The 19956-nt window shown below is 39.4% G+C and overlaps 1 protein-coding gene across 1 annotated transcript in view; it reads right to left on the bottom strand.

The window, feature by feature from the left end:
- Positions 1-17986, bottom strand: part of MRPS9 (mitochondrial ribosomal protein S9) — a 67192-nt gene extending 49206 nt beyond the window's left edge. Inside the window, exons 1-2 of the mRNA XM_075200193.1 lie at positions 17828-17986; positions 10616-10795 (exon numbers count right to left, since the gene is read on the bottom strand). Of these exons, the coding sequence (XP_075056294.1) occupies positions 10616-10795; positions 17828-17926 (279 nt within the window). The 5' untranslated portion in view covers positions 17927-17986. The remainder of the gene's footprint in view (positions 1-10615; positions 10796-17827) is intronic.
- Between the last annotated feature and the right edge of the window lie 1970 nt (positions 17987-19956).

Below are 19956 nucleotides of genomic sequence, written 5' to 3' on the forward strand. Positions count from 1 at the left end.
TCGGGCTGGCTCATCAAACACAGCCTCTAGTACAAATACCCTCAGTACCGTATTTCAGAGTTTTCATCTCCTAATCTGATATGTATTGTCTCCCGGTTTAATAATTAGTATAATAAGACCATAATAACAGGCTCAGCATTGCGTCGTTCAAGTGAAGAGCGTTCATTATAAACTTAATAGTATCTCATAATGTAGTGTGTATACGGGATCACTTGTCCCTGTTAATAGATCTGAAACTAAGTAACTGTTAACATGATGAGATGGGCTAGTAAAATAATAGCCTCTAAAGCAAATACCCTCAGTAGTTTTCTTTAAAGTTCTATTCTCCTAAATAGTTTCACATTTACTCTCAGCTCAATTACTATTATAGTGAAATCATAAAAGCAAGCTCAGCGTTACGCCGACGCGCGTTTCGCTTTTGAGCTTTAACAAGGCAACCACCTTGTTACCTTTACTAGCCCACCTCATCATGTTAACAGTTACTTAGTTTCAGATCTATTAACAGGGACAAGTGATCCCGTATACACACTACATTATAAGATACTATTAAGTTTATAATGAATGCTCTTCACTTGAACGACGCAATGCTGAGCCTGTTATTAAGGTCTTATTATAACTATTATTAAACCGGGAGGCAATACATATCAGATTAGGAGATGAAAACTCTGAAATACGGTACTGAGGGTATTTGTACTAGAGGCTGTGTTTGATGAGCCAGCCCGATATTATGTTACCAGTTACTTACTCTCAGACTCATTAACAGGGATCAGCGATGATATTTACAAACTACACAGCATATTACTAAGTCTATAGTGAATGGCTTTCATTTGAATAGCATACTCTAATCAGTAGTACATGGACAGATTACTGAACTATCTAACCTTCTATTCTACAGAAAGTGATTATACGTGTCAATTTAAATATCTTAACCCATAAAATGGGTCCCTTCCTATCGTCTGTAATAGGATTATTTATTAGGGAACAAGTATAGGTATTCCCATATATTTCATAAACACTTTCCATTTAAATATTATATGGATTCTCTATCAGCAATAGTGATATAATATACAAAACAGCAAGCCGGTGTGGTAGTTTTCTACCTTTTAACTGCTCATTATTTTGGTTCAGAAACAACTCACTTGATTTTTAATATTTCGCTTTAGTCATTTTTAATATATATCAATAAAGATTGTTTATTTTAATGTACATTGTAACAATACTACAACTATCTGTCTAAAAGAGTGCCCTTCAAGTACTAATTCTTTCTGTCCGTTCTATAAATACTATTGATACGTTAGTACAGGAGCACCTCACCTGTAACAATAACTAATAATTATAATAAATAAATACATAGGGGGGTTTCAGCTTGGTGCGGAGTATAATCCAATTTTCTCTCACATTAAAGATGAACTCAACTAACCCTTTCGCAGGAAACCAGTGCAGAGATTTGCACAGTGGTGCAGTTTGGTAATGCTCAATCAGCACAGTGCTGAAAAGCACGGTGGCTATTCCAACACCGATAGTGTAGTGTATGGGTGTCAATGTACCAGAGTGAGATTATTAAAAGCTTTTTGTTTTTCTTTTCAGAAACACAGCAGGGTCCATGATGGTTATCATGACCAGCACAGATCTTGCACCAGGGGTGAAGCAGACACAAAAGCTATGGATCTTAGTGATGTATCTGTGGCTACTTCCCCCTCAATATAGTACATAAGGAGCAGTTACACACTATGACTTTGGCAGAATACAGGAAGAGGAAGTGTGGTCATGCTGTGGTGGGGGAGTGGTCACATCATGGATCCATGGCCACGTTCTCCAGAGACGTGTCTAGTGCTTCCTAAACGCTAGGCTGCCTTCAACCTCCCACTTCCCCTAAGAACACCCTTGTATTGCTGCTGGTGTACAGGCATAGGGGTTTGTCAAATAGGAGATGCAGGCTGTGGTCTATGGATGCCTCTGAACAAGGACGTCCTGGCATCCTGTAACAAAGGTGCCTTCAGAATCACACTGCGCATGATCAAATATCAGCCTGTGTTGGTTGTGTCTGAATGCCAGGACTGAAGGAGTCTGCTGAAGGAAATTAAAATGCTGCTTAAGAGCATACTTGCCAACCCTCCCTGAATGTCAGGGAGACTCCCTTAAAAATAGAGGTGATCTCCCTCACTCCCTGAAGCGTCTGGCATTCTCCCTGATGCTGAGCCAGTACAAGACGTGGTTGGCTTCGCCATCTGTGGCATGATGACACAGTTCACAAATTGTGTCCTATGTCCATGTATTGATGCCTATGGAGGTGGCCATTTTCATGGAGACCAAGATTTTATCAAAGACTGACAGGTAAGACAACATGACTTCAGTAATGGAGACAGAAATGTAAAAGACACTTTAGTCGCTAGAGATTCATTAGCTGCTTTTCTTTAACGCATAGTTGCCTACGCTCCTGGAATGTCCGGGAGACTCCCGCATTTCTGGATGACCTCCTGGGCTCCTGGGAGAGCAGGGTAACCTCCTGGCTCTCGACCCGGCAATAGATAAGTGGTGGGTGTTGGGCTTAATGACACAAATATTGCGTAATCTTAGCCCCACACCCTGCTGTAATAGGGCAAAATTGTGACAATCATTTAGGGGGCGGTTCCAAAATGATGCAATTTGTCAAGACCCGCCCCCGCACGCCCACCTCCCGCGGGATCTCCCTGAAGCCAACGAGGAAAAGTTGGCAAGTATGCTTAAGAGGACCGTTGCAAAAAGTAACACCCTTTACCCACATATTAAAAAAAAAATACATGTATGTGGAGACTCCCCTGCTTGCTTCTCTACACTTTACAGCACTACCTGCTCAGGCTTCAGTATGAATTGATGCATAGTAAAATGTAATGGAGATGTGTATCTATGATATGTTTATACATCTACCAATGATCTGCTTGGTATCATGATGTTCTTTCCAGCACACTGCAAACACTGGGGACATCCAGATAAGCATGGGGTAAAGACTGATAACATGATATTGCTTTCATTCCTCTCAAACACACCATAAAGTGAACATGTGACCCACATGCAGTGGAGGCATCCATTGGTGGGCTGCAGTCTACTTATCTGCTAGGAACCAGTAACATCACTAAGGAACTACCTGTGTAATATTCATGAGACCAGACCCACACAATTCCTGCATCCTCTTTGCATAGGTGACAGACCCACTTTATGAATAGGGCTAATAAATACTTCTATAGACTGAAGACCTGAAGACTAATGTGTTGTTGTGAACGGCCCCAGAAAGTATACACACCCTGAAGCCCAGTTAGGATGGTTAGACATCTCTTTCTGGACTATCAATAAGAGATGAAGCAACACATTTCATATTGTACTATTACATTTTATCATCATATATTCTACATCAGGAATATTTCACATTGCCCTATATAGGGACAAACAAGCACTGGATGTAAAGCAGGAAAAGAACGCGAGACAAATGGATTGAGGGCTCTGCTGCAGGACAACAATATCACAATTATTATTTTTTAACTTTAGTTGCCTGTATTCAGTACGTGAAGGTACAGTTCAGTTGACATGTCTGTCTTTAACATCAAAGGACAACTGAAGCCCAAAACTTTACATTTAAAGAGTTACATACTTTCCAACATTTAGAATCATGAAATGGTGCCAAAATAAGCCTCACCCACAACTGTAAAATGTGTGTAAAATTCTGCTAATTTTTGGTTAAGCCACACCCCGCCAAAATCGGGACGGATGGGAGGCATTGATTATTAAACTTTACTCTGCAACTCTGAATAAAGTGAAGTCAAGTTAAAAGATCAAAATCTCCCTATTCTATTACAGCCACCGGAAGTCACTTCTCACATCTTTAGGACAGTTTCTCAATGAGTTCTGATGCAGATCAAAAGGCAGTAAGTTGAGCTGCTCTGATATTGCTGCCTATATGTATGAATCTACCAATCTAACAGCACTGCAAGCCTGCCAGTCACACTCTACCTGCACAGTTAGAGAAACACATCCGTCCTAACAAAGCAATATACTGTATAAGAAGATTATAATGGACACATTTAGTTAAGTATAAACACTAGTTATTTAATATGTATCAGGCCACTTATACACAACTTCTGATATGTTTTAATTGCAAATAAATTCACTTGCTCTATACATACAGTGTATAACATGCCACATGCTTATTCTATGTTTTGGCCAGAGTTTCATAAAAAAGGACAACATGGGACAGTGAATAGGCCTAAGAATACATATACTTTGATTTTTTTGTTTTTTTAGTCCCATCCAGATGCTTAAATCCCACAGATAAAAGAACTTTGATGTGTTCTTGGCACTGAACCCAGTAAGAGCATGTGTCAAAAATTTGCAGAGGTTAAAAAATAAAATGCATCTATTAATTGGGAACGTGTGGCCCTTAACAAACCATTTTATTCCAAGCAATTGTGCAAAAGAAAAGCTCATTGTATGAAGCTTCCAGAAATTATTGTATCCATCATAGTCTGCCTCTGGAGCCCTTGCAAAAATGGACTCTGGGAAGCAGAGCTGGCTCATCGGAGGCATCTGTGCTGCATTAATCTATTACTTAGCATGTCTTTTCTTAATTAAGGTTTAAAGACACTCCCCAACCAGCCTATTGATTGAATAAAGGTTATACAACTGATTCACAACACAAGATTTTCCAGGAAAACACCTGTTTTGCATTGGCTATAAATCTAGCTTTTATCCTGGCAATTGCAGGGGGATAAGACTGCAAAGCATGATGTATTGCATCAAGTGGCTGTATCTCTAGAACTGCGTTCTCTTTTAAGGCTTTTTAATATATGTGCCAGTGTATCTCAAAAGCAGTTACTAGCAAAAATGACTATTTTCCCTCATTAAAGCTTTATTTTTCTCTGAACAAAATGAATATTATAATGCGATTGCTAACTTGTGCTTTTGGGGGACCCTGCTCCTTTTGGATCTAACTCCCGGACACTGCGCTCGCCATGGAGACCAATATTTGTCAGGCCATGGACTAATAGATGCAAAAAGCAGCAATAGAATGTTAATAATCCCATGGGTGGTGCCTACACTACATGCCCTTTGAAATGTCACAGAGTGAAATTCAATTACTAGAACTAGTAACTAGAATTTGAATGTTTATTATTGTGCTACAGTGTTCCCTCTTTATAATTTCACCTTCGCTTATTGCCAAGTATAGTCTCTGCACAGCACTGCATTAAAATGTATAGATGTAATTAAATGCCACCCTCTCTGTAACAACACCCTTACTGTAGCGCCAACTTTGGGAAATGTTTTAAATTGTTGGCATAAGAGGGAACACTGTACTTTTAACCTTAACTATTTAAATGAGACAAATCCATAGACTAATGCTGGAAAAACTCCTTGATCAATAATTAATCACAATATCTACCTATCTATGCCTTAAACATAAGAACATGGTCAAACTGACAGGACAGGAAAGGGTTCAGTAAAGCTTCGATCAAAAAGGAATATGAGGATACTACGGTCTGGGAAAAGCACTAGGTCAGAACTGCTATCTCTATTAATTAGCTATCCCAGCTGGGTAGTGGGTAGGCAGCTGTTAATGTGATCAATGACTTACCTAAATGTCATCTCGACTGATTCGCTTATAAATTACCAGCAAGTGAGACTAATGTACAGGTGCTAATTTATTTAAACTGTTCTTTTCACTTCTACGTAGCATTAGAAACTGCATCTGGCACCTAATGTTAGCTGTCAGTTGTACTTAGTCATGCCTGTTCTAATGACTCTGTTCATTAGAAATGAGCACAAATTATGAAATATTGTGAAAAATGATACAGCAAATAGAATGGACACAGCAAATCAATTAGAGAAATTTCCTGCAGAATTCTCTCTCCGAGCAGGAGGAGAACATGCAGGTTTCCGAGCAAGAGCTGAGATAACAATTAAAAAGCAATTGAAGAGAACTTGGCAGTATTATTTATCAATCTGCTTGCGTTGTGGTGGTAGACTGATGCAACGGCAGGTTAAAACGGGATTAAGTCTTTCTACAAACTACATTTTACTGCCTTTTTCCCAACAGTTTATCTAACTCTGCTAAAAAGCACATTTCCTAAGCTAGCATGACTGTCATATTGTATTAAATATACACACACAAATTATAAAATATACATACATACATACATACATACACACATACATATATGCATATAGGACCGAATTGTGAAGGCTAGATGACTGGGTCAGAGCATCTTCAAATCGGCAGGTCTTGTGGGATGTTCCCGGTAAGTAATGGTTAGTACCTACCAAAAGTGGTCCAAGGAAGGACAACCAGTGAACTGGCGTCAGAGTAAACAACTGTTTACCTGGGGAAGAGATGGCACCAGGATCCACTATGGCAAGAAGGCAAGACGGCGGAGACAGTGTAATGCTTTGGGCAATGTTCTGCTGGGACATTGGCACTCCAATGTCCTGGGGATGTTTAGAGGTCTTGTGGAGTCCATACCTCAACAAGACAGAGCTGTTTTAGCGGTACAAGGGAGATCTACACAATATTAGGTAGGTGGTTTTAATGTTGTGACTGATCCGTGTGTGTGTGTGTGTGTGTGTGTATATGTATATATACACACACACGATATGGACAAAAGTATTTGGCCACACCTGCTAATTACTGAATTGAGGTGTTCCAATCAGACTCATTGCCAGAGATGTATAAAATGAAGCACCTAGCCATGCAGTCTTCATTTGCAAACATTTGTGATGGGTCGTTCTGAAGAGCTCAGTGACTTCAAGCGTGGTACTGTGATAGGATGCCGCCTATAAGACGGTTCATGAAATTTCATTCCTGCTGGATATTCCACGGTCAACTGTAAGTGATATTATTAGAAAGTGGAAGCTTTAAGGAATGACAGCAACTCAGACCACTTAAAATCACAACGACTAAAGTGCATGGTGTGTAAAAGTCGCCAACGTTTTGCTGATTCCATAGCTGAAGAGTTCCGAACTTCCACTGTCATCAATGTAAGTATAGAAAATGTGCAGTGGGATTTTAATGGAAAGGGTATCCATGGCCGAGCAGCTGCATGCAAGCCTCACATCACCAAGACCAATGCCAAGCGTTGGATGGAGTGGTGTAAAGCACACCAACACAGGATGTGGAAACGTGTTCTGTGGAGTGATGAATCACGCTTCACTGAATGGTCAGATTAGTGAGTCTGGGTTTGGCGGATGCCGGGAGAACATTACCTGCCTGACTGCATTATGCTAACTGTGAAGTCTGGTGGAGGAGAGATAATGGTATGGGGCTGTTTTTCAGGGTTTGGGCTAGGCCCCTTATCGCCAAGTGGAGGGCAATTTTAATGCTTCAGCATAACAAGTCATTTTGAACAATGCTATGCTTCCAACTTGTGGCAACAGTTTGGGAAATGCCCTTTTCTATTCCAACATGACTGTGCTAAGCAAGGACTACAAAGACATGGTTTGATGAGTTCGGTGTGGAAGAACTTCACTGGCCCGCATGGAGCCCTGACCTCAACCCCATCGAACATTTTTGGGATGAACTGGAACAGAGATTGCGAGCCAAGCCTTCTCATCAAACATCAGTGCCTGACATCATAAATGCTCTACAGTATGAATGCGCTCAAATTCCCACAGCAACACTCCAAACTCTTCTGGAAAGCCTTCCAAGAAGAGTGGAAGCTGTTATCCCTGCAAAAGGGGGACCAACTCCATATTAAAATATATGTATTTGAATAAAATGTCATTACAGTCCCTGTTGGTGAAATGGTCAAGTGTCCGAATACATTTGTCCATATAATGTGCGTGTATAATATATTATATATACATATATACATACACACACACATATATATATATGTGCACACACATACAGGGTCATATAAGAACGTGCAAAGTGTTTGTGTATAATGCTATGTGTCTATTTTTTGCCCAAATGCTTCCACTGATAAGCACATGGATTAACAAGCCAAAATGAGGAAGCAAATGTTTGCACCAGTCAACTGGAGGAGTTGGGTGTATTCTTGCCATTACCCATTTCCTTCACATTTGTTAAATGTGTATCAGGTGCAAAGCAAATATTTCATTTTGTAGGGAAGGATTATTTAAATAAGCTGGAAGGGATGGAGACAACGCGTTTAGGTGTTCTGTATTTTATAGGTAGGCCTTTTCCACCCTGTAAAAGGACATGCTAACCAGCAGGAAGAACTTTGTGCAATGACCATTCCTTTGGATGGATCTCTGATCTGCTGAGATAAACTGCTATGCTGTTGTCTTTGCCAATCACATTATCTTCTGCTTTCATCTCCGGAATGTTTGCGTTGAGACTCTTTTTTTTCTGTGGTTATGAAAGGTTCCTCATAATGCACCTTGCCAATGGGAGCTAGAGAACAAATCCGCTTTTTCTTAGAGCAGCCATGTGAGCTACTAGCACCTTGATGAAGGTCCTTAGAGATGCACACTGGCTAAATATAAGATAAGCGTCCTGTAGATTTAGGGCATGGAAACGGACTTCACCAGTTCAATTCAGTCGAGTGGTGTCTAAATCTCTATTATTTGAAATTCTGAACTAATGGGAGCTTGAACAGCGAACAAAGTCAATGAGAGGGCTTTTGTTCCTTATTCCTCAAAGAATGGAAAGGTTTCCCGGAGGACCCACCCTTGCCCCTACTTGTACACTAGGGAAGACAGCACAGAGTGTTTCAATCTAGCCAATTCCTGTGTCCCCCATATATAGGCCATTTTAAAGGGTGAAGGGTTATATATTATATGTAGCCAATGTAAGCATACATAGTAAAAGGACAAGCCAGCTCAGTATAGAGGTAACAATACTAGAAGCAGCAATGTGAGAACACATATACAAACCTCAGTAGTAGGCAAGGATACAGGACACTGCTGGGTTGGGTTCTATAGCCTTGTGTTCCTGATTAGGAACAGGTGAAGCTCATTAATAAATTAGAAAACCCTGGGAATAACCTCTCAAAAACTGCAGTACAAAGAATAACTGTCTCAGTGGCAGACAAGCACGGCAACCGACCAGCGACACAGAACCCATGTCATCCTGGTCCCAGCAGATTCAGTTCCTGACCGGGTCCCTGGCCTGTAGGACCCCATTTATTGAAAAGGGTCTGCTCACATCCAATTAATGATTTACCATTTAAAAGTAGATTTCTAAAACTTTTTTTTACCTCATTTACATACATGGTGGGTTGAATTGCTCTTAAATGAGAATGAAAGACGCAAATTTCCAAACATGTGAATTACAAAATTTAAATGCAGTGATCAATATAACCTAGATTGTTCACTAAGGCTTGTAAGTCTACATTCATGTGGCGCCCATATAATTAACAAGTACCAAAGTAAATCACTCAGAGCACAATCTAGTGAAAAACATTTACCATTACTACCACAGACTTTGTGCCATGCACATTATAGTTTTCAACCATGAAATAGTAGATGGATTCACTTAACGGGCCTCATTAAGAGTTTGGTATAAATCCAGCAAGCTTGTAACTGGACAAACCATGCTGGGATGCAAGGGGTGCAAATGCATTAGTTGTTTTGGTTCTTTTGCATGCAGGGAAAAAAACGGAAACTATTGCATGTAGCACTCAAATTCTGGGCATCTTTATTTTTACACTGTGATACAGATTTGCCCGATGCAGCACAACTTGAATGGAAATGGGGTCCAAGGTCTATACTGTCTGTGAAGCTATGAAGCAGCATTAGCTGCTTAAAGAAATATTCCATCTAAAACAATGCAATATTTTGGGTGTAAAACTGTGAATACAATGGGCCCGATTCATTAAGGAAAGGAAAGCAAAAAATATGGGTAACTTTGCACCTTGGCAAAACCATGTTGCATTGGAGGGGGAGGTAAATTTAATATGTGATGGCAGATTTATAGTTGGGGAAGTGCATGTTCTAGATCAACTTCAAATTTCAGTGTAAAAATAAAGCTATCAAGTATTTGTGTGAAAATTAGCCAGTATTTAACATATGTGCAAAATAATAAACCAATATGCACCCATTGTATTGTAACATGGTTTGTCCATGAGAAAACGTACTCCTTTTTTTGCCTTACTTTCCTTAATGAATCAGGCCCAATGTTCATTTCAGTTAACACTGGTGTGTCCCAATGACAAAAAAGCTTGACATTGATAAATGAGATTACATGTCAACTTGTCCAATGATTGGTGTTCCCATGGAGACCATTTCAAGATATGTAAATCCTGCTGAAATCAGAAAACATTACCTAACTGAAATTAGGAATTTTCTTGGTGAATGGGGAAATGACAGCATAATGCAATGGGCAACAGATACCTCTTGTGCTATATACAGAACATGACTCCACAGCAGTAGGAACCTTTTTCAATAAAAGGAGGGCATTGCAGAACTATATAACAGGACTGTGGTGTACTATTTAATGTGACCATTCCAGTACAAGATGGAGAGACAGCAGAACAAATACCCTGGATATTTTACAGCAATGTGCCCAGCATTATCCCGACAGTTTGATTAAAATTCACAGGGAGTTAGGACAGTTACACCAGAGTTAAAGTGTTTTCAATATGAAGCTCCACACTAAATTACTTCTCCAACTGAGCAGCTTACTTACATCAATATCCTCTTGGGTAAACGTCTCTGGATCCTCTCCCATCATGTTGGCTAAATGTCTCTTTCCAATGTTGAACTCTTCAATCTGTTTTTTAATGAAAGTCTCTGTGTACTTTTCAGGTCCCGAGGCTGCAGAATTTTTCCTCTGTACTTTGGATGTGGTATGGTTTTTTCGAGACGTCTATGCCAAAATAAGAGGGGAAGCAGGGGTGGAAAAGGGAACAAAAATGAATGAAACTACCAGAAAGCATAAACCAAAAACATAATTATTTAACATAATATGATATTCATTATACGCAACCTGTCCTTACCTGTGCTGCATTCCATATGAATCAGCACCACAAGTCATATTAAAACAAATACAAAGCGTGTTTTTGCATTTTATGAATTTACCTTATGTGTCAGCATCAAAGAAATATATATTTATTTATTTTTAAATATACCCAAACATATATGGCTTTTTGGTATCATTATAAGCAGCAAAACAAATTGTAAACTTAAAGTACACTAAAAAAATTAACCGATTCTCCAAATTACTATCATGTGATTAATGCAAGCTATGAAACACACCCATAAACGTATTCTCTATGTTCTAACTTTTACAGAAATACCAAATACATGTATTGTATTAGAGCTATACTTGCTTATCTCTGCAGTGTTTAAATCACAAAAGCATGTGTGTAGGTCAGTAACATCTAATCTCATCGCACTCATGTGCATTGCAGCAAGGAACGGGCCAAATCCCTACGGGCAAGCAGTTTGGGCAAGCTTATAATGTTGAAAAGATTACTTTCTGGAGGTCTTTTGCTTATGGGGTCCCTTCCTAATGTTTTAACTTTTACTACGGAGAAAGCAGAATGCCAGCCTGTTCTCATTTTTACTAATGCAAGCAGTCTATAAAATTATTCCCAAATAGATACAAAATATCTGTAAAAGAATTAAAGCAAAATAAATACTACCAGTCCAAAGCAACATAAAAAAGTAAAGTGACAAATCAATGTTAATTTCCTCTTGCAGGTACGGACTTCTCCTGTACATAGTTTTATCAAAATGCAACTGGGTGAATCTTCACAAAATTGTTGAGACTACTGGTTTACAATGTATTCATTGGGAAATGCAGGGAATCTTTCATATTGGTGATGTTCAGCGAGCTTGTTATTGTGACTAAAGCATATAGGTAAACATACATATACACATGAAAAAAGGTGCAGTTACATAAATGCTCAGTGAGGACCCAGATGTTTAGGCCTTGCTGTGTTCTATAAAGTGAACACAGCTTTCCTCCTTGATTCATCTTTATCCAACATGACAACCATGTAGCCAATTAAATAGATCTAACATTACAAAACATGATTGTTTCATACATTTTGTCAGGTTTGGGAACTCATTATCTAAAAATCTGTTTTCCAATCACTTGTAAAAAAACAAGAAAAATAAATAAATTGCTGCTTTCCGTAATAGTGTCATTCAATCAGACATGACTATGTTTCTTTCTATAGCCACTGTGAGGAGCACTGAAAAACTAATGACTGAGGAAGACAATGCCAGCAGCAGAGTAGTCATTTTTAAGTGTAATTTAATATATATTAGGGATGGTGTTCAGAATTATGTTATGTAGACAAACCTAAAACCCAGGCATTCCAGGTAACTGATCCAATACCATCTGTACTGGAAAGCATTGTGGTAATAAGCCACTGGACAAAGCACGGCCCCACTCATCTAGAATTAGATCAATGCAGTGAGTGTTTTCCATACACACACCCTATCCACATTATGCAGCTATTGCCTGGGAGCCGAGCATTAGGACTGCTACTGCAGATCTATTTCCTGGGATCTACTTTACTGGGAGCATGTGCTCTCTTTTTATTGTGCCTGAAGTACCCAAAGAGACATGGCAGAAGACTGTTCTGTGCTCACACACATTCACCGTGTGGTGTAAATGTAGATTTTGTTTTGTTTTTTTTCTATTTAATTTTTTCTCCTCCAGTTGCACATTTACAAAGTACCAATTAAACATCTACCCTCGGATAGCACAGGAGTAATAATATTTGCCTTAGATGACCTTCAAGTCTTGCGTTTTTATTTTCACCTTTGGGCACGTATACACGGGTGTTGAAAAATAACGCATGTAAAAAGCATAGACAAAACCATGCACTTTATCCTCGCTTTAACGGAGCACTAGTTTTTAAACCACCACCGAATGCCACACTATCCATCACCGCATGCGGCTGCATATACCACAAGTCACCGCCGCATGCACCTGCCACACATACCACCACCACATGCTAGTAATAATTACCGTATTTCCCCATGTATAGGACGCACCTATATAAATCATGTGAAAAAATTGAGGATAAACATTATCCTCAATTTTTTCACAGAGTATTTGTGCAGCTTATACAGTGGAGAGACTACGCTATAGCATACTTGCCAACTCTCCCGGAATGTCCGGGAGACTCCCGCATTTTGAGAGAGTCTCCCGGACTCCCGGGCGAGTGTGGCAAAATCCCGGATCTGCCCACTTCCTAGTGAAGTGGGCAGAATTAGGTCACAAACGCCGCGATTCCTGGTGAATCGCGGCGTTTGGCCCCGCCCCCTCTGTCAAATGACGCATTTTGCGTCATGACGTCATGGGGGCGGGTCCAAAATGACACGGATTTTGGAGGCCCGCCCCCCCATGACGCCCACCTCCCCCGCAGGCTCCCGGATACCAACATTGTAAAGTTGGTAAGTATGCGCTATAGTGAATTCTGACTTACCCTGTCAGATGATTCCTCTGCCTGGTAAAGTCTTCTGTCTTCTCTCTGTTTGATCCTGATGCTGGAAACCCGATTAAGGTCCTCTCTGCGATGTCCGGATGTCCTTTCAGGACCTTGTGAATCCTTTGAGGACCTCAAGGTCCTGAAAGGATGCCTTTCAGGACCTTGTCAAGGTCCTGAAAGGACATCCGGACATCGCAGAGAGGACCTTAATCGGGTTTCCAGCATCAGGATCAGACAGAGAGAAGACTTTACCGGACAGAGGAGTCATCTGACAGGGTAAGTGCTACTACCCCTGTATAAGACGCACCCAGTTATTAGACCCAAAATTTTGGGGAAAAGGGTGCGTCTTATACATGGGGAAATACGGTATGCAGATATCACTGCATGTAAGCAAGACATCCGCCAACAGCAATTATTGTCAAATACTGTAGAATTTTTGTTTTTCTTAGCATACTTCCAGTCAGACTGTAGAACTGAATACTATACTAGTATAGTATATTTTACCTATAACACTTACAGGGCGTTTAAATAGGTGTTTTTAACTATACTTGTATTGCTATCATAATATCATTGCAAATACAACTGCTTAATAAACAGATCTAAGATATAATCATATGAAAGTTCAGAAAAGCACACAAAATAAATAAAAGTAATTAATAGAACATACAACAAAAGTCAGTAGATCTGTGGTCCTTAACCTTTGTTACGGCCAGCAAATACATTTTTTAAGGGGTTGTGAGAACCTATGTTTAGATTTTGATATTCGGAAAACATAAATTTATTGCAAAATACTTTTACATACATGTTTATTGTTGCTCAATAAGGTCAATACCATTGCGCACCAATCTTTTTGGAAACCGATTTAACTAATTTCTTATGTGCTCTACAAATAAGGATGTTAAAAGTTATTTTGTGTTAAAAATGTAGCGTGACCACTCGCACCCCTGAAAGAAACACTGTAGTAGACATATAAGAGTAAAATTATTTTCATTTGGTAAATAAAGAGTTATTTGTAGATACTGTTGTTTAGCACCTTTTCAGTTTGTCTTTAACTTTTTCCTCTCCTTACCCGACAAACAGCGTGACTGGTAACACAGAACTGAACAGAATAGCAATGTCCCATTAACATAGGACTTTCAATATAAAGAATTCTGGCATCCAGCCCAGTAAAGGTCCACGTGGGGAAAAGCTTTCTTTATTTCAAATAATTCATGAAGGACAGGGAAAAAAATATATATACAGATATATTTTCCAACAATGAAAGACTCATATACCTGAAAATGATTCTGGTGACATAATAACCGCTTCATATAAATATGGTGATTTACATGTGCACTGATGCATAAGGTTATGAACAGTTTCTAAATAAGACACAGTATGATACAATTATAAGACTTAGCAGCTTCCATTGTCATACAAAGCCAACTAGATTAGGAAAAACACTAAAAACTCTGAATTTCCCAGAACGGAGGGAAGTAGGAACATACTGCTGAAATTAACGGTTATTTGTCATAAATTATAATCATGATAAAGTGTTATGAAATTTCCAGTCAAATTAGTCTACAGGAACAAAACAAACCTAGATTGGGCTATCTTACTCTGCAGATACATTGGATTGACAAAAGTATTTTTTTCCCCAGAGACTCCGGGCCCGATTCATTAAGGAAAGTAAGGTAGAAAAAAATGAGTAAGTTTTCTCCTGGACAAAACCATGTTACAATGCAAGGGGTACAAACAGTTTATTTTGCTCATAAGCTAAATACTGGCTTTTTTTTCATGTAGCTCACTAATACTTGATAGCTTATTTGTACACTGAAATTGAAAATAGATCTAGAACATGCCCTACCCTAAATATAAATCTGCCATCACATTTTAAATGTATCGACCTCTCCAATGCAACATGGTTTTGCCAAGATGCAAAGTTACTCATTTTGTTTGCTTTACTTAATGAATCAGGCTCTCCATGTTTAGTACTTGTACATTTATTAAAGCAAACTTGACAGATCAAACACCAGCTCCCTGATGATACTCAATTCCCTACTCCTCTACAACCTGTGCATCTCATTACAGTGCATCATGGGTAAGCAGCAATAACAGCTTGCACACCTGCCCTGCATGCACTGCTTGTCTTTTTGCCTATTCTGTGCATTATATGGGGAGATAAGTGAATTGTCAACAATGGTTAAGAACGAAGAGAAAATATATTAGGTAAAAATTATGAATAGAAAAGGCTTGTGGGAATTATTTTTGGGGTGAGATTGTCATCCACTTCTGTAATTGTGTTCCCTCCAAATTTAAATGACAACTTACAGTGCCACTGGGAAATGAATGTTTATCTTTAAATAAAATCTTATTAGTGGATATTCTTTGTCCCATCTGATCAGCTATGCTGGATATTGATATGTATGCAAAAACCTGCAGGCTTGTACATGCATTTGAATACAAGTACTACAATATAATACACACAATTTACGAATCCCTGTTCGGCAATTTCAAATTTTGGAAGTCATGAATTGTAAATCATTATCTATATTTGGCACTTACAGGTCATCTACTGCCCCCAACAGCCAATGGATCAAATAAAATGATTTCAGAATCTTTGGAATGCGGACACTTCAAATATACCACAATCCATACTGAAGACCACAACAGAGAATTAGGTATACAAATCTGGCTTTATTATACAAAGAAAACAGAAGAAGTTTTTTTTTTTTACCATAATGTGGTTACTTGGGATGGGGCTGCTGTATGTCTTAGACGTCCCAGGAAAGTCAGGATTTTGGGACTGAGACTACAATATAGTGCACTTGGGTTGAAAGCTTTACTGGGAATAGATACTTTGACGACTACACTGTGTTTAGCATCAATAGGGGAGCAATATAACGTCAATTTATTTAAATAACAATATATTCACAATAATGCTATGGAGGGACTGAAACAGCAGCATACTGTGCTCTTAATTTTCTCAGTTTTATCACCCTATTTCAATGTCCATCAAATGTGTCAATAGTCGCTCAGCAGAAAAGAATGCTACAGCCGATATGACTAGAAAGGCACACAAGTGCACCTAGATTACCGGGAGATATCATTCCAGGAGGCGAAGGGGTTTATTTACTAAACTGTGGGTTTGAAAAAGTGGAGATGCTGCCCTCACCTGAAAAACATAAATGATAACTCTACAGGTAACATCAGGTAAAGGAGTCCAAAGTGAATCTATCACTAGTTTGGTGCATGTATGGGTTATTTTTTTTTAATCAATAAGGAATAAATATTAACCAAAAAAATCCCATAGACTGTAAGCTTGCGAGCAGGGCTTTCTCACCTCTTTGTCTGTTTTACCCAGTTTGTTTATTAGTTTACTATGTTTGTCCCCAATTGTAAAGCACTATGGAATATGTTGGCACTATATAAATAAATGATGATGATGATACTGTATATCGTCCCCCATTCTCATACATCATGTTTCCCAGCACTGAAATGGTGCGTAAGACCACCTGTTTATAAGAATTGCCTTTGAGAATATGGAGGGAAGCCAGTGTGACCCAGAAGGTCAAACTAGGCTATCAGCATATTGGGCACTCTACTGAAGTGATAAGGGAAGAGTGGTAGGTGGACGGGCACTGGTGAATTTTTGTTGTTGTTTAATTAAGGGGCGTTCTATTGATACATAGGGAGAAGGTGTTTAATTTATACTATACTTTTATGACAACACATGGGTTTTTTGTAACTCAAAATGTTGATGTCAAAGAACTAAGCATAAATACTGTCATTTAAACATAACATTATATTACTGTAAGACCATGCGACCTATGGTAGCACACCCTGTCTTAAATGTATGAACAGTTGCTGATGGAAAAATAGAAATCTAGATAAGAACACTACCATCAACACAGACAATGTCTTTGCTCTTAATATAATATATACACAGCATAGTAATCCCCAGTTTGAGACCAATTACCAAGTGGTGCTCAGTTTATAAAGACTGAAACAAATGGGAAAAAATGGATACTGCAGTCCACAGATTTTTTTAATATGCATCACATCTTTGTCATTTCATCAACAAAAAGTACAGTTCGGTCATCTTTGTTGTGACACTGACATTTTTAAACGATTCTTGTGAAAACTGCAACATTATCCATCTCAAAATTGTTTGAATTGCATAGTAAAAGCCTGAGACTGGTGCAAGCAGGTATGAATGAGACCAAAACTTTGTAGCCAATCATTATACACACTAGAGTTGACATTTTGTATGATGCCGCCACAGCCAGCCAGTCAGAGAGAGAAGTCGGTGACTCGGTGCAATAATAACACGTGATTAAATGACAGGTCAGTTTAGATGACATTTAATGGGTAAGAATTCGTGATGTCATTTAAAAGACCAACTGCAGCGACTAGTTGTTCCCAATTAGCTCATGACTTTATAGATTTGACAAAGTGTTAGTACTACCCACCTCACAGCCGGCTGCAGGGATCGTCACCGGCTTCCAAGGACACGATCCCACCGCCCTTAGCGCAGCAGCCAGCCCTGAGCTACGGCAGACAGCAGCCATGCTGAGGACAGTGTGAAGGGTGATAACCCGGACACGGAAAAGGATCCCGACGAGAAGCCTGGTAAACTGCTGGTAGGAGATAGACAGGTTTCATAATCAAACTACTACATCCGGCGACCGTTGCAATCCAAAGCGGAACTGAATGTACAATGTGAAAGGGGTCTATGTGCTACACTGTATAGTTATTATCAGTGTAAACGCAGATTAGGAAACGGCACTTCACAGATTTAAGGCTTGAGAAAGCGATTGGTGCCATCTATCTTCCTTCTGATCGCCGTTTAGTAGATGATACATAATATAGCACACTTGTATCATCTCCATGTCGTAAATTAAAGCGAAATTTTGTTGTTGAAAGTATGTATAACATATTACATGAATGAACGTTGGAGCTTCAAGATGGGAAAAAAGCAATTGTCCATGCTAACAGAGTAGAATAGTTTTTTTATGTCTCTCTCTCTCTCTTCTGTCCTACACATTATTGAAATTAATAGTATTATTATTTGAAAAGAGTTTAGATCAGAGGTGGACATGTATTTTTCAGTGGCCACACAACAGGACTGGATATTACTTTTATTAAGAAGCATCAGAATATATTAATACTTTACAGCAATAGTCCAAAGTGTTGGCAAAGTTCACCTTACAGACAACTAAAACACAATATTGATGGCTAGCATTGTTTACTGACCCATTATTGTACTTGATTGAATTCTGTTATAATAAGAGTTGTCCAGAACTGAAAAATAGCCAGCTGCAGATTTAAACCTTGTGAGACCCTAGGCAGGATACTGGTTTGTGCCCACTCCGATGCTTTTGATATGCCATTCCTGGCATCTTTCCAAAGGGCTGGAGTAAGGGCCGCTTGGGGATGAAAATTATAAAGGGCCTATTGTAAGAAGTGCCATCCCACAGGAGATGTGGCCAATTATGTGTGGGTGTGTGCATGGGCATAGCCAGCACCATGGAGGGCATAGTTTGCACTTCCTTCCAACCACCTACATCTCGCTCCCATCTTCCCTTCTATAAAGAGTGCACCACTAACTGGTTCACACAGCATGTATGTAAAGTAGGGGTGTGCACCGGAAACTTTTGGTGTTTTGGGTTTTGATTACCTTGAGGTTTTGGGTTCGAATGGGTTTAGCCAAAACACCCCACTCTGATTTATTTTTAAAAAAGCATAAAAAGTGCTAAAATCCAGATTGTTGGTTTTTTTTCACTCCTACGCTATTATTAACTTCAATAACATTCATTTCCACCAATTTCCAGTCTATTCTGAACACCTCACAATATTGTTTTTAGGCCAAAAGGTTGCAACGAGGTAGCTGGATGACTAAGCTAAGCGACACAAGTGGGCGGCACAAACACGTGGCCTATCTAGGAGTGGCACTGCAGTGGCAGATAGGATGGCAGTTTGAAAAACTAGGCCCCAAAGAGCACATAATGCCAAAAAAAGAGGTGCAAGATGGAATTGTCCTTGGGCTCTCCCACCCACACTTATGTTGGTGAAATAGGACATGCGCACTTTAACAAAGCAATCATTTCAGCGACAGGGCCTACAAAACTGTGGCTGAAATGATTGGTTCGTTTGGACCCCCACAAAACGAGCTGGCAAAGAAAAAAAAAGAGGTGCAAGATGGAATTGTCCTTGGAAATTATGTTGCGGAAAAAGGACATGCACACTTTAACAAACCAATCATTTCAGCCACTGCTGTGGCTGAAATGATTGGTTTGTTTGGGCCCCCACACAAAAAAGCTATTCATCTCTCCCTGTACAAACTAGACTGGCTCTACTGAGGCACAATGTCGTCCTCATCCTCATCCTCTGATTCCTTGCCTCCTTCAGTGTGTACTTCCTCATCCTCACACATCAATTCGTTCCCGCTGGACTCCACAATCACAGGTCCCTCTGTAGTCTCTGGAGGCCATTGCTGGTCTTGATTAAAGAATTGATAATTCATTTTTATGAACATCATCTTCTCAACATTTTGCGGAAGCAACCTCCTTCGCCGCTCACTGATCAGGTTCCCCGCTGC

This window comes from Mixophyes fleayi, chromosome 2 (assembly GCF_038048845.1).
Source record: "Mixophyes fleayi isolate aMixFle1 chromosome 2, aMixFle1.hap1, whole genome shotgun sequence".
NCBI lineage: Eukaryota > Metazoa > Chordata > Amphibia > Anura > Limnodynastidae > Mixophyes > Mixophyes fleayi.